The sequence below is a fragment of the Diplotaxodon limnothrissa genome, linkage group LG22, assembly GCF_057381915.1.
Source record: "Diplotaxodon limnothrissa isolate DT_005_m linkage group LG22, D_limnothrissa_male_GT1.1, whole genome shotgun sequence".
In the NCBI taxonomy this organism is placed as follows: Eukaryota; Metazoa; Chordata; class Actinopteri; order Cichliformes; family Cichlidae; genus Diplotaxodon; species Diplotaxodon limnothrissa.
The window spans coordinates 25,892,014-25,907,112 of record NC_140616.1 but is presented as its reverse complement, the minus strand read 5'-3'; the positions used below and the strand labels follow the sequence as shown (position 1 = coordinate 25,907,112).

The window sequence follows — 15,099 nt, the reverse complement described above, 5'->3', positions numbered from 1 at the left end:
GAGTGGATATGATTTCATTTTGGGGAGCTTCACACTTTAAGTGGTGACTAGTTGTTTGTGTGCGTTTCCATTTTTTGTCTTTTGTTCTCTTCTCACTCTACGTCCTGAGTACTGAGTCAGGATGTAGAGTGAGCACTCAGTACAGGTGTTTTGAGGCAACGAGTTTCCAAACATTTTTTAAGTTCTGGGAACTGATTAGACAAACCGTGGGTAACACAGGAAGTCAAAGCTGTCCTCAATATAAAGAAGAAGGCTTTCAGGAGCAAGTGAAGGAGGAGATGAAAGCAGCACAGCGGGAGGTGAAACGCTGCCTGAGGGAAGCAAAGGACACCTACAGGAGGAAGGTGGAGCAGAAGTTGGAGAGGAACAATATGAGGGAGGTCTGGAATGGTGTGAAAACCATCACAGGCCACAACACCAAGAAAAGCACAGTGGGGGGGACTGTGGAGAAGGCAAACGAACTCAACAACTTCTTCAACAGGTTTGACCAGCCCACAACCCCCCCACCCTCACCCTCACCTTTACTACAGAGTCCTCTCCCCACTCTCCTACCTCCCTCGCTTCCCCCCCTTCCTGACACCATGACACCCCCCTCCTCCAATCCCTCTCTCAGCAGCAAGACATCTCCCCCCCCTCCCCTCCTCCCAAACATCTCCCAGTGTCACAGTGGATCAGGTCAGGAGACAACTGAGGAAGCTTCGCCCCAGGAAGGCAGCAGGCCCAGACAAGGTGTGTCCTAGGATGCTAAAGGCGTGTGCTGCTGAACTTGGGGAGCCTCTACAACGAGTCTTCAATCTCAGTCTGCGACTGGGGAGAGTGCCCGCCCTATGGAAGACATCCTGCATCGTCCCGGTCCCCAAAAGGAACCGGCCCAATGAGCTGAATGACTTCCGACCGGTGGCACTGACGTCACATCTTATGAAGACTCTAGAGCGGCTCTTCCTCGACCTCCTCCGACCACAGGTGCAACATGCCCAGGACCCACTACAGTTTGCATACAAGGCGGGTGTCGGAGTGGAGGATGCCATCCTGTACCTCCTACACAGAGCCCACTCACACCTGGATGGGGGAAAAGGCACGGTCAGGATCCTGTTTCTTGACTTTTCCAGTGCCTTTAATACCATCCGGCCCTGTATGCTTCAGGAAAAACTGAACAGGATGGAGGTGGACCCCTGCCTGGTGGCTTGGATATCCGACTACCCAGTGTTGGGGAGTAACGGAATACATGTACCGCCGTTACGTATTTAAAATACAAAATATGAGTAACTGTATTCCGTTACAGTTACCGTTTAAAAGGGTGGTATTCAGAATACAGTTACTTTGTTGAAATAAATGGATTACACTGCGGTACTTTCCTGTTTCATTTTGTCGCGGGTCAGGACTGTTTGGGTTTTGTTTGACAGCTACGTTCTGTTGTTCCAGGCGGCAGCGTTACGGTTGCCATGGTTACAGGGCGACGCTCTCTCTCTCTCTGCGACTGTGTGTTTCCTGGGTGAGAGAGCGCCTTTTCGTTGTTGTGCTAAGCTAACAGGCAGAATGCTACAAGCATAGCTCTAAAGAATGTAGCATCATGGGCAGTGTAGTCCGTGTTGCAGAGAGAATGGACTGCCATACACATTATGGGTCTGTGAGCGCGAGGAGGGAGAAAAAAGGATAATGGAAAGGTACGAGTTGTCATCGAGGAAAAACGGGAGCTGGAAACATGTAAATATAATAATAACCACTGCAGCCAAGAAGAGTGCCTGACGAGCCCAGTTGTAAGTAAGCTATTAAGACTCGACTGTACACCGTGTTCGTGTTTTCCTCCGAAAACAATAAGTTCCGTTGGAGCAGTCTTTCAACGCCTCTCTCTGTCTCTCGCAAGAAAAGTTGACCCACACAACAAAGTAAAGCTAGTTTTCGGCTACGAGCCGACAGGGACCCCGCCGTATTAGTCAGAGGTCCCTTTACTACAGTTCGGAGTCGCGGACCTTCAGTAATAGTAATAAATCACACAGCAATAGTACATTCACGTTGTTGTAAAAAGCACGATAATATATTAAGTAATCCAAAGTATTCAGAATACGTTACTGTCATTGAGTAACGTAACGGAATACGTTACAGAATACATTTTGGGGCATGTATTCTGTATTCTGTAATGGAATACATTTTAAAAGTAACCTTCCCAACACTGCGACTACCTCACCGACAGACCACAGTACGTCAGGCTGAAGGACATCACGTCTGACACTGTGGTCAGCAGCACAGGAGCACCACAGGGAACTGTGCTGTCCCCTCTTCTCTTCACCCTGTACACCTCTGACTTCTGCTACAACTCTGAATTATGCCATATTCAGAAGTTTGCAGATGACACGGCCATCATGGGGTGTATCTGGGATGATCAGGAAGAGGAGTACAGAAGTCTGGTGAGGAACTTTGTCGCATGGAGTCACACAAACCACCTGCAACTCAACACCTCAAAGACTAAGGAACTGGTTGTGGACTTCGGGAGGTCCAGAGAAGGTCCACTGCCGGTTCAGGTAGAGGGGGAGGAGGTGGAGGTGGTCAACAAGTACAAGTACCTCGGGCTGTGGGTGGACAATAAACTGGACTGGTCATGCAACACAGAGCACCTGTATAAAAAAGCCCAAAGCCGACTGTACTTCTTCAGGAGGCTGAGGTCTTTTAACATCTGCAGGAAGCTCCTGAGGATGTTTTACCAGTCGGTGGTTGCTGGAGTACTTTTCTATGCTGTGGTGTGCTGGGGGAGCAGCACAGCAAAGAAGGACTCATGCAGGCTGGAGAAACTGATCAGGAAGGCTGGCTCTGTGGTCGGCATGAAGCTGGACACTCTGGTGACAGTGGCAGAGAAAAGGACATTAAAGAAACTGCTGGGCATCCTCTGCACACGGCCATTAACAACCAGAAGAGTCTGTTCAGTGACAGGTTGCTTCTCCCCAAGACAAGAACTAACAGACTTAAAAACTCCTTTGTCCCACACGCCATCAGACTGTTTAACTCCTCTCTGGAGGGGAGAGGGAGGGGAAACAGGAGGACAAAGGAGGGAACAACTAAGCTGTAGTGCCTCTTCACCTCACTGTGCAATACCTTGTGCAATACTTTTGTAAATAGTCAACAGTGCAATAGACTCAATACTTGAAATGTGCAATTCACTTGTATTTTTATTTTTATTCCTATTTATTCTATTTACCCCCTTCGTATATTTTATTTATATTTGTCTCTGTATTTATATATGTGTGTGTGTGTGTGTGTGTGTGTATATATATATATATATATATAACAATTCTGTAACTGTAACTTCGGTCGTTGCTGTGCTTTTTTTGGAAGTCGAATTTCCCAGAGGAACCCACCCGAGGGATTAATAAAGTTCTATCTTATCTTATCTTATCTTATCTTATTTTATGCCTTTACCGCCCTCTTGTGGCAAGATGTGATCATGTGTTTCCTTTGCTGAATTATTTGTCACTTAATGCCTTTAGGCTGCACCGATTGACTGATTGTCCACCTGCTCCAACTCCTTATGAAACACGTGTGTAATTGAATAATGATTGAAACTCTAATCATTATTCTGATGACAGTACAAAACTTGACTTTTACCTCGAGGTTGAGGAAAATTCTAGTTGTTTCTTTCTTGCGTTGTCACATTTACAAGAATTACAGAAATCTAAAAAGTGTTCCAGTAAATATGTTGTTATACTGCAAGAGCATCACAAGCATTCAACATGAAACCTTCCCAGCTTGGGGAAAAAACACAGGTGATCCTGAGATTTAATGAAGAAACAGCAGCTTCAGATAAGACTTTCTGGTAGCTGAGATCAGCACCATGTTAAGCACGAACACTTTGATCAGACTTTGTGCGTGTACATTTTTATCCACAAAGTTGTTGAAAGGATGCAAAACCCATCAGAGTATGGATGACATGTAACAGTAAAAGACACTGAATTAAAACAAATGTGATTGAACAGAAGATTTCCAACAAAGACATAACACAGCCACAAAAATAAAAGGGTTAAAGTATTTTAAAAAATTCAAAATTAAGATAAAAACAACTATTTGTATCAAGTTATGTCACATTTTCTCAAAAACAATAAAAGTAATAAAGTAAAATAGTTATTCAAATAAAAAAATTAAGTATAAAATATAAGAAAATGTTTGGTTTGTAGTGCCACCTTTTGTGTAGGAACACTTGAGTAAAAATGTCATTGATCCAGCGTTGATGAGTCATATCAAGAAGTCAAAGCCTTTATGCCTTAGACTTTATGGACGCAGCTTTTTGTCGTTAATTTCTGAACTCTTGTGCTGCTTTTCCCTAACTCAGTAAGCCGTTGTAGAAATGACAAAATAAAGTAAATAGTGCACAGCGTGCGGTTGCTTTTTGTTACCCACTGATCACCGGTTACAAGTTGACTTCTTAAATTAATCTGTTTTTATTATTATATCAAACGTCATGTATCTGTTTTTGTCTCATCTCTCGTGCAAATTTCAGACAGGTGCTTTAAAAGCTTCACCTCAATGCCGTGACCCGGATTCGAACCGGGGTTGCTGCGGCCACAACGCAGAGTACTAACCACTATACGATCACGGCTGGTCAGAAAATAATCATCTGCAATCTTTATTGTGTTTATTCCTTCATATCGATCTCAAACTCTGTGTCTACGGTGCGCACATTTACGCACGTGGCACAGTAACAGTATCTGCATTAACACAGGGACCTCGCGTGGTCTGACCGTAAATACATTTTGGTGCTCTTCTGCACATCGTGCAGGTCAGATGTAACATGCAGATTCCAGTTTTTACGGTGAAATAAGAAAAAAAAAGCAAGATCCAGACTGTAACTGGCAGTGAAAAGCACGAAATGTTTGTAGTTCTAATGTTGATACGACCTAAGCGTGTCAAACTTAAAACGTACAGTCCTGCTTAGTGGGTTTAAAATGGACTCCTGTGGATTGGAGGTGACTGACTACATGGACTTTCAGTCTGCAGCTGACCAGCCGTGATCGTATAGTGGTTAGTACTCTGCGTTGTGGCCGCAGCAACCCCGGTTCGAATCCGGGTCACGGCATTGAGGTGAAGCTTTTAAAGCACCTGTCTGAAATTTGCACGAGAGATGAGACAAAAACAGATACATGACGTTTGATATAATAATAAAAACAGGTTAATTTAAGAAGTCAACTTGTAACCGGTGATCAGTGGGTAACAAAAAGCAACCGCACGCTGTGCACTATTTACTTTATTTTGTCATTTCTACAACGGCTTACTGAGTTAGGGAAAAGCAGCACAAGAGTTCAGAAATTAACGACAAAAAGCTGCGTCCATAAAGTCTAAGGCATAAAGGCTTTGACTTCTTGATATGACTCATCAACGCTGGATCAATGACATTTTTACTCAAGTGTTCCTACACAAAAGGTGGCACTACAAACCAAACATTTTCTTATATTTTATACTTAATTTTTTTATTTGAATAACTATTTTACTTTATTACTTTTATTGTTTTTGAGAAAATGTGACATAACTTGATACAAATAGTTGTTTTTATCTTAATTTTGAATTTTTTAAAATACTTTAACCCTTTTATTTTTGTGGCTGTGTTATGTCTTTGTTGGAAATCTTCTGTTCAATCACATTTGTTTTAATTCAGTGTCTTTTACTGTTACATGTCATCCATACTCTGATGGGTTTTGCATCCTTTCAACAACTTTGTGGATAAAAATGTACACACACAAAGTCTGGTCAAAGTGTTCGTGCTTAACACGGTGCTGATCTCAGCTACCAGAAAGTCTTATCTGAAGCTGCTGTTTCTTCATTAAATCTCAGGATCACCTGTGTTTTTTCCCCAAGCTGGGAAGGTTTCATGTTGAATGCTTGTGATGCTCTTGCAGTATAACAACATATTTACTGGAACACTTTTTAGATTTCTGTAATTCTTGTAAATGTGACAACGCAAGAAAGAAACAACTAGAATTTTCCTCAACCTCGAGGTAAAAGTCAAGTTTTGTACTGTCATCAGAATAATGTTTGGAAACTTGTTGCCTCAAAAAACCAGTACTGAGTACTCACTCTACTGAGCCGGTGTCCTACACTGGCTCTCGAGGCCTGGAGTTCCCTGCCCCTGCTTTAAAGAGAAGAAGCAAGAAGCACAAACCTCCAAACAGGAAGTGGTGAAAGGTGTTCCACATGTCTTGCAGGGCTTCTGGGAATTTCCTCCTCACGCCCTCTTGAACATGTCCTCTCAGAGTCTGAGCAGACTCTCCACCAGTGTCACAAAGACCCTTTTGGATCGAGTCTTCAAAACTCTCACAGCAATGGAGAAAAGGCCGTCTTCTCCCGCTCCATCAGAAACGACACAGTCCAGACCATCCTGACAAAAATCTGAGAGAAATATCCACAAGAAACTCTCCTCAACAACACTGCAAACTTTGCACCAGTTCTGCTCACTACAATCAGACTATCAGACGGGCATCTGTGCCACCCTCCTGGGAAGAGCTGATGAGAGCCCCAATCAAGGGGTCACCCAGCAGCCACGGAGCAGAAGCCAGAGGGGGCTGCAGTGATGTGCCCGCGGTGTGCAGTGATGTGCCCGCGGGCTCTGCCGGAAGTCAGCTGTGCCAGAGTAGACCGAGCCCCAGCCCCAGAGCCCGCAGAAGGGGCCCGACCCACCCCGATAGCTAACTGAGAACAGGGGTGTGTGAAGACCCCATAACTCCCTCCGTCTAGCGCAGTGTTGCTGCACGCTGTTCTAAAGCAGCGGTCCCCAACCCCCGGGCCTCGGACCGGTACTGGTCCGTGAGTCGTTTGGTACCGGGCCACGAGAGTTGAGGCTCAGGTGTGAAATGTATGGTTTTCAGGGTTTTTATCGGTTTTCACCGTTATTTTGTTATCGTTTTGATCGTTAACTCGGTTTTCCTGGGTCTTTTCACGTGTGTTATGAATAAATCTTCTTTTTTTCAGTACCGGTATTAGTTTTATTTTGTTGTATTTATCCGCGACACCTTAAAGGCCAGTCCGTGAAAATATTGTCGGGCATAAACCGGTCCATGGCGCAAAAAAGGTTGGGGACCGCTGTTCTAAAGTGCATTTAAAACATGGGAGGGCATGGTGTTGTTAACAGGACATATTGGCATTATTATTTTTAAGAGAATCTGAACTTGTTCTTACAGCTAACATATCAACAACAGTAACTGAAAAAGGTAAATGAAATAAAAAAGTTTCCAATAACAATAACAATGCTCCACATCTTTGTTTTTAAGAGTCCACATATAAGTTTCCAGATAGCAGGATTTTAGTGTTTGAGTATTCTTCAGGACTTAAGAATATTAACAAAAGGAGCATCTTCACGCCACAAAGCTGATCAGAACCACACATGTCTTCCAACATCCACAGATCTGTGTTTTACAATTAAGAGGAAGTTTGCATGATGTTTTCCAAGTGCTCAAATCCTCAGAGGCCTATTTAGGAATAGAGTTGTACTGATCCAACATGAAAAAAATATCAGCATAAATGGCTGCATTACAAAAATAGTTATTTAGATAAAACATAACTTTAAATTTTCATTAATGGTTGCTCATGCATATGTGAAATAGAGTCCCAGATAATTTGGTTTATTTATTTCTAATTTATTACTTCAGCCAAAGTTAAAGCTTCAGTGGACAAAAGCAATTTAATCTTTCACAATCAAGCTCTTTTAAGTGCGAAAAGGAAAACCCAGCTGGGTAACTGCAGATTACCCAGCTGGGTTTTCAGTACCTGACCAGAAAAATGTTGGATGTAAATTACATCATTTAAATAGCTGCATTACTGGATTGTGGCATTTCTTAGGCATATGTTAAAAGCGAGAGTAAAACAATTTCTTAATAATTTTTACATCACAAATACGTTAATGTAGTAGAGAGAAATTATGCAGGTCACAGCATAAAAAAGTAAAATCTAATTCCCTGAACTTAAAAAAAAAAAGGAAACTCATTGCCTCAAAAAAATTGTTTTCTCTACTCATGTCATTATGAGTAGGCCTCAGTTCCCTGCTTTTCAAGAATGGGGGTTTAATGAATTAAAAGAATTTGTGTGTCTTGTCAGTCACAAAGTAAACATGCTCTTCTTTTATTTTTAACTCTAAACATTTTATTAAATAGGACTTTATCCATCTACAGGCCGAGAATGCCACACAACATGAAGGGGATCAGTTACGTTTCACACTCCTTTTATTATAAATAATCAAATTGTTACATGTTTAAATTTACAAAAAAAAATGTCAAAATCAGTGTGTTAATGCTAGCTTATTTTAATAAACACAGCTGTCATATAACAAAGTAGAGTGGCACTAGGGGTGGCACATGCCACCCCATGCCAACACAGTAGAGCCGCCTCTGATATCTAGGACAGGTGTGTGTCATGGTGGTCCATAGGCAGATGTCAATAAACACTATTCTACTACTTCCAAGCACTTTACAACTTGTTGTCTAATGTGTGCCTTTCGATTGATTTTGTATTTATGTATATTTTTTTGTTTTGTTTTGAATAAATTTCTCCTGTGTGCTATTTATTCTTGCACCTAGTATTTATATTTTAATCCGGCAGAGGTGGTGTGGAGCACCCAACATTTGGTTGTACATGTACAATGACAATAAAGGTCTATTTTATTATATTCTATTCTGTTCTATTCTTTTCTAAGTAGGAGAATGATACGCGGGTAAAGCAAACACCGTAACAATTCCGAAAATCTTCAAAGGGATGAAGCTCCTTAATCTGATGCTCTTCTGTTACGCTTTTTATAACATTGTAGTCTATGTCTGCATTTCGGAAAACGCATGAAAGTTTCTCTGTCACTTCCAAGTGACTCCGTCACTGCGCATGTGCCAGAATGAACCGGAAGCCGTATGTGCGCCAGGCGGAAGCTCTAACGTCCTTTCTGCTCCCGGACTGCCATCATGGTGAGTTCGCCATGAAAGTGTCAGAGATTTAATATCTTTTTTTTAATGTAAATATGTAATTGCTGTGGGAAAAAATGGGGCCGTGTGTACTTTTAAGGCACTAATACACACATCTATGAGGTTTTTGTACAGTACTGTGTCAGTTTTGCGTTTTTAATGAGGTATTTGTAAGATGTCGGCAGTTCCCCGCAACACAACGTGGTCTATCAGGCTGAGTGGGCCTGAGAGCTGAGAGGGGAAGCACGCTCAGTTCGTAGACTTAAATCGCGTAACATAAATCTCGCTGGTTGGGCGTAGTGTGATTTTTAGGTAACTTATAAAAAACTGTTAAACGCACCCTTGTGTTCGGTGCCTATCGTAGTTAGCAGAAACAGTGGCTAGCTGACGTTAGCTAATTGGTACAATGCATCGTCGGGTAGTCACACAGTCTCCTTAAATGCCCCTTATATATATATATATATATATATATATATATATATATATATATATATATATATATATATATATATATATATATATATATATATATATATATACATAAAGGTTTTCGTATGTTCTGTTTTTAACGTTAAATTTATTTAACAAAGCTTGTAAAGCACCTATCTAACCAAACAAAAGGTGCCCAGCTTCCTCCTCAGCCTCTCGGCACTCTGGTGAGCAGTGCTCTGCTCTCTTTTTCTGCTCCAGGTGTTCAAGCGCTTCGTTGAGATCGGCCGTGTGGCCTACATCTCGTTCGGACCCCATGCTGGCAAGCTGGTGGCCATCGTGGATGTCATTGACCAAAACAGAGTGAGTGCTCTGGATTATAGCTGGTAGGTCAGTGTGGGCCCCTACATTTGACTTATTGATGTGAACTGTCTTTTGTGGTTTCTAGGCTCTTGTTGATGGTCCCTGCACAGGGGTGAGGAGGCAGTCCATGCCCTTCAAGTGCATGCACCTCACAGACTATGTCATCAAAATTCCCCACAGGTGAGTGTGGATAGTGATCATATTTAGTAATGGATATTCCAGCTATGAACAGGGCTGTAGAGCGCCGATGGGAGCAAGAATCTGGTTGTGTTTTGGTGCTGCTTTAGGTGTATATAATGTGAAACAGTAATGATCACCCATGTTATCAGTACTTAACATTTGTGGTGGTCCACAGTGCTCGCCAGAAGTTTGTGAGGAAAGCCTGGGAGAAGGCCCAAGTCAACGAGAAGTGGACGGAGAGCAGCTGGGCCAAGAAGATCGAAGCAAGACAGAAGGTAAGGCCGTGTTTCACTTTCTAAAGTTTTTAAATTAGTGTTATGGGAGAAAGGGGGACACTTAAACACTGAATTAAATAGTCTTTAATATTGTTTTAATGGCAAATCCAAAATAGTTTTGGAGGGGGGGGAAAGGAGGACGCGGATGTGAAAACCCATCATTAAACATCTCACGTCTGTCTGCTGGGTTGATAGATGTGATTTCATTATTTGTGATTTATTGATGGTGAAGACATAATCTCATTAAACGTGTGACCAGTGTGGTCTAAGATGCTGCTTTCTTGCAATATGATTCCAGTTGTTTGTTGTACTTGTCTGTTCTGATGTTTGCAGTGGTAATGACTTCAGTTGGTGGTGGAAGCTCACCACCTTATCAATAGCTGTAGAAAATACTGAACTGGTTACCACATAGTTCACATAGACCAGTCTGCCAGCACCAGTTTCATACAAAACTTTTTTTCAGTCAAATGAAGCTATACCACATACAATACACAAAGAAAAACTATCACAGTATTTTGGGTGGTACTTACAGAACTGTTTCCAAAAGGTTCACGTCTGAAGACATAAGATTACACAAATGCCTCTGAGGGTTTAACAGCAATGTTGTGATACCTTGTAGTAGAGCAGGGCGATATGACCAAAAATATTTATCACGATATACATTTGAAAATTTGCGATAACGATATAACTGACGATATAATTGACACCAGACAAAATACTTTACAACTCCACAACTTTATTAGTGCAAAAAACCCCATCAATGTATTTTCACTTAAACAAGCAGCTGTTTTTTATGTGCATTAAAGTTATATAAAAACGTAACAATGCAAATTCCTTGCTGACAGTTTAACCAAAATGCATTTCGAGTGGAAACTGGCCGACATATCCTCAGCATAACCATGTATAATATCCACAAAACTTAAAAAGAGGTTATGCACACACAATACGGTAATATTATGTTGAAGCACAGTACGTATCACTCCGCGAGGCGCCTGCCTAATATAGCTGTAATGCTGAAACATTCCATCAAGCGGTGTGGGTTCGTAGCTTAGCAAAGTCGTACTGAAACATTTGACAGATTTTCGAGCGCCGTGTGTACGACATGAAATCGTTTCGAGGTCAGTAAACACAACCAGAGTTCATACATAAGGCACACGGGATTATAAGGGGCACTGTCGATTTTCAGAAAAATCAAAGGATTGATTTTAAGTGTGCCGTATTTTCCAAACAACACGGTAATAACGACGGCCTGCTAGCATGCTGTACCAAAAATAGTGCTTTGTTGTGTATCTGACGGACGAAAGCTAAACCAGTTCCACACCACTGAAGCTGCAGAATTTTTACAAACAAATTCTGGTTCATCGGTTTCATTCAACGATCTGCTTTCGCCCTTCTTATTCTCCGTCGCCGCCATGTAAACATAGGAACTGCGCATGCGCGTTTTACCCATGTTCTATCGCGATATTTCATTTTCCTATCGTTGCCCAAAATTACACTGGTATTACCGTGAACGGTATGATATAGCCCAGCCCTACCTTGTAGCTCACTTAGTGTGCACCTTAGAGGTTAAGGTCGGATCTGTCATTACTAAACAAAAGTTAAACAAAATTGCTGTGTACACTTCATTTTTGCGTGACTGTGTAACAGATTGTTCTAGTCTAGTTGGTCACAGCAATGCAGAAGATTATATATATGGCGACATATATAAAATGGGTTCATTACTAGGACAAATATCTTCAGTGCAGATTGGAATTACTTCAAATGCTTAAAATAATCGACAGTACGATGAATCAAATGTGGCGAGCAGAGTATTCACACCTTAACCAAAGTTCATGAAGTCTCAGATCCAGAACAAGGATGTCTCGGTGAGCCTGAGAAGGGTTGTGGAAAGTATCTGCCCTTACTTTCTTAGACCCCGGAGCCTGTGATGGGAAAGGTTTCGAGCCTGGTGGAAGTTGTTGTGATGGAGATTCAGTGTTGGTACTTGTGTTTTACTTTCACCTGTTTGGCCGTCTGCCACAGCTGAATGGATTCTAGTCAGTCACACAAAAAAGCAAACCACCCCCAGGCGCTCTCTGACCCTTGCCTCTTGGATTTCTTTGCAGAAGGCCAAGATGTCTGACTTCGACCGCTACAAGGTGATGAAGGCCAAGAGAATGGTAAGTGTGGCAAAAACACAAAATGCCTCAAATATGTGAGCCAAGTAAGCAAGCAGAGTGGCTTCAGATTATTCCTGAGGTTCAAACACTGGAACCCTCAGCTCTGATATTTCCTGCCTGTTAAACATGCTCTTTGAGGCTGCACTGTCACTATATACACACATGGTTAGAGCTTCTGAGGTTAGTGGATAGTGATTTAGTTAGTGATTGTGCCAGTAAGCAGGGTGCAGGTCAGTAGTGTTTATCCTCCAGCAGTCACTGAATATTTTTTAATGCATTCTGTTTTGTTTTTTCCTTTGCAGAGGAACAAGATCATCAAGCATGAGGTGAAGAAGCTGCAGAAGGAGGCTGCAAAGAAGTGAACAGTTTCTACAAAATAAATGTCCTGTTCAATTGTTCTCCTGTTGTCTTCTCTTCTTTTATCATCAGATTGAAACTGCTTTAGACCTTTAAACCTGAGCTGCTGGTACATAGAAATACCAAAACCCAAATTTTGATATGAGGACATTATCCCTAAAGTTTCCAAAGCTTCTGTGAACTCAGAAAAGTAACTGATGTAAAAACATAGAGCAAAGTAATAGAGTAAATGTTCTTAAAGTATTGGGTAAAATTTGTAATCACAGCTTATTTGAAGCTTTGAGACGGGATGTCTACAACACAGAGTTGGCTGCTTTCATAAAGTTATTTTTTTTGTCATTCTAATATCTGTGCTGACCACCTTAAATTAAATATTTCATCTGGGCATATGGCCTCCTTTACAGTAATGCTTAAAGTACTGAAATGAACAACCAAACTTTAAACTTAAGAATTCAAAATAAAATGTTTTTTTTAAAGATCAAAGATCCATAATATCCAGGCTTGTGTCTGTAACCAAGCTGGAGTCATAACACTGTTAACATGAGCAAAATGCAGGATGTGCAGGACTATAACTGTTACAGTCAAATATATATGGACCTGTGAGCAATGCCTAAGTTTGTTTTACATTAAGCTGATGCAGGAACATACTTGTAATACACAGTGGTGCATAAAAATGAAGCAGAAAGCAGGAAATGAAGTGTTTGTGTAATAACTCATAAGGAGCCCATCACAATCCCTGTCAATGTATTACAAACTATAAACATTCCAGCGACACTGGTGTAATCACTATAAGAGTAATAAATGTACAAAAGGTCATTTCTGCCCAGTGTACTTTAATCTGTATATGTCTTACTTATAGGCTATCTATTATACCTGGGATCAAGGTTAACCTATCCAACCACACTTAATATGACAACTGACAGTCAACTAATCATTTAACGTAAATACTTCCGTTTTTAATTACTCTGTGCTTTCTAATTTAGCCTCAACGTGTCGCTAAAGTGATCGTTGGAGTGTAAGGCAAAAAAAAAACCAAACAAACATAAAAACCGAGCGCCAAGAACCATTTTGTCACTTGGCCACTAGATGGCAGTCTTGGTTAATCTTGGCTGATGTAGTGGAGCATAGCCTCTTTGTCTCTTCATATTTACTTAAAAACAAGTGATAGTTTTTCAGATGTTTAAATCTGAGCCACTAAATGCAAAGCTGACGTGCGTCATTTTGCTCAGTAAATCATTTGTTTAAATAACTGTTAGCTGTGAGATGTTTAGTATGGTAATTATGTGGTAAAGCACAGAGCAGCTTTGCACCAATTCTTTGAAACAGATTCCCTACTTTTATTTTTAAAGAGCTTTTTTATAGCGCTCCCCAGTCCTGGCTGAAATAAGCCACCATTTTGGGAGATGCTGTCATCAGCCAAACAGGTTCCTCTTCAAACCTCAGAGAGGAGCTTGTAAATATTACATAACAGCGCGCTTGAACGTCTCCCAGCTGGTTGGGTGCACAGAGCAGGGACACGGAGATAATGCGCCCGAGGACTGGAGGAGGCCTGCAATCGGAGGTCCGATTCACAGCTGCTCTGGTTTTTACAGTATCATTAAAACACAAATAACGATGATAACGAGCCTTTGTTCTGTTTTGGGGCCGAGCCGCATTAAACATCCCGGGATATATTTCACCCTGAAAGCGTTAAATGACTAATGCCGGGCTGTAGAGCAGGAGCACAGGTCAGTTAATAAGAAATGAGATAAAGTATATTTAGTGTTGTTATCGTGGGCCCGATAAACACGCTTTTCTCTGAGCGTAGCTCTGACGTCAGAGATGAATGGTACCAATGCGCAGTGATCATGGAGCCGTCATTTACCCGTAACAAGACCGGAAACGCTCTCTAATGTCTTTCAAAATAAAACCAAAGTAAAGCTCCATTTTACGTCAGGTTTCCTCTTTATTTCCATTAGAACAACAAAAATCGGAGGCAATGTTCAACATCTGAAGGGAGACAATAAAAAAGAAAGATTTCTGTTAATGGTATTTTTTTTCTTTAATACTTTGTGAAATTTTAAAGAAAAAAACATATTTTTTGTTGTCATGCATTTTAGTACGTCACATATCTATAATGCAAAAGGATTAAGCACGTTTGCTGACTTGTCCGTGTGAATATACTAGTTTAGTTGCCCTGATACAGATTTCTTCCTCAAAATATTATCAAACTTTGTAAGATTTTGAAAAAATTTAAATTAAAAAAAAAATAGCGAGAAAAACCTGCAAACACTCGAGCCCCAAACTGTGCCAAATCCAGAAAGTTCAATTCAAATCAGATTGACTTATATGGCGCCAAACCACAACAACACACACCTCGAGGTATTTTATACTGTAAGGTACAATAATAGTGAGAAACCCCTAAAATCAAACGAC

The 15,099-nt window shown here is 41.2% G+C and overlaps 1 protein-coding gene and 2 non-coding genes across 3 annotated transcripts; 2 read left to right on the top strand and 1 right to left on the bottom strand.

The window, feature by feature from the left end:
• Positions 1-4,513: 4,513 nt before the first annotated feature.
• trnah-gug (transfer RNA histidin (anticodon GUG)) lies at positions 4,514-4,585 on the bottom strand. Its single transcript has one exon. It is a non-coding gene; the product is annotated as a tRNA-His (tRNA).
• A 405-nt stretch (positions 4,586-4,990) lies between these two features.
• trnah-gug (transfer RNA histidin (anticodon GUG)) lies at positions 4,991-5,062 on the top strand. The gene has a single exon. It is a non-coding gene; the product is annotated as a tRNA-His (tRNA).
• Positions 5,063-8,876: 3,814 nt separating this feature from the next.
• rpl14 (ribosomal protein L14) lies at positions 8,877-12,721 on the top strand. The gene is made up of 6 exons (XM_085346125.1): positions 8,877-8,924; positions 9,612-9,713; positions 9,799-9,893; positions 10,069-10,168; positions 12,274-12,327; positions 12,630-12,721. The coding sequence occupies exons 1-6, from the start codon at positions 8,922-8,924 to the stop codon at positions 12,687-12,689; spliced, it is 414 nt and encodes a 137-aa protein (XP_085202251.1). The 5' UTR covers positions 8,877-8,921; the 3' UTR covers positions 12,690-12,721.
• The last annotated feature ends 2,378 nt before the right edge of the window (positions 12,722-15,099 follow it).

Excerpts from the sequence above, each read along its gene's own strand:
- rpl14 (XM_085346125.1), top strand. Across the intron at positions 9,894-10,068 it reads GTCATCAAAATTCCCCACAG|TGCTCGCCAGAAGTTTGTGA; the intron begins GTGAGTGTGGAT and ends GGTGGTCCACAG. Across the intron at positions 10,169-12,273 it reads AGATCGAAGCAAGACAGAAG|AAGGCCAAGATGTCTGACTT; the intron begins GTAAGGCCGTGT and ends ATTTCTTTGCAG.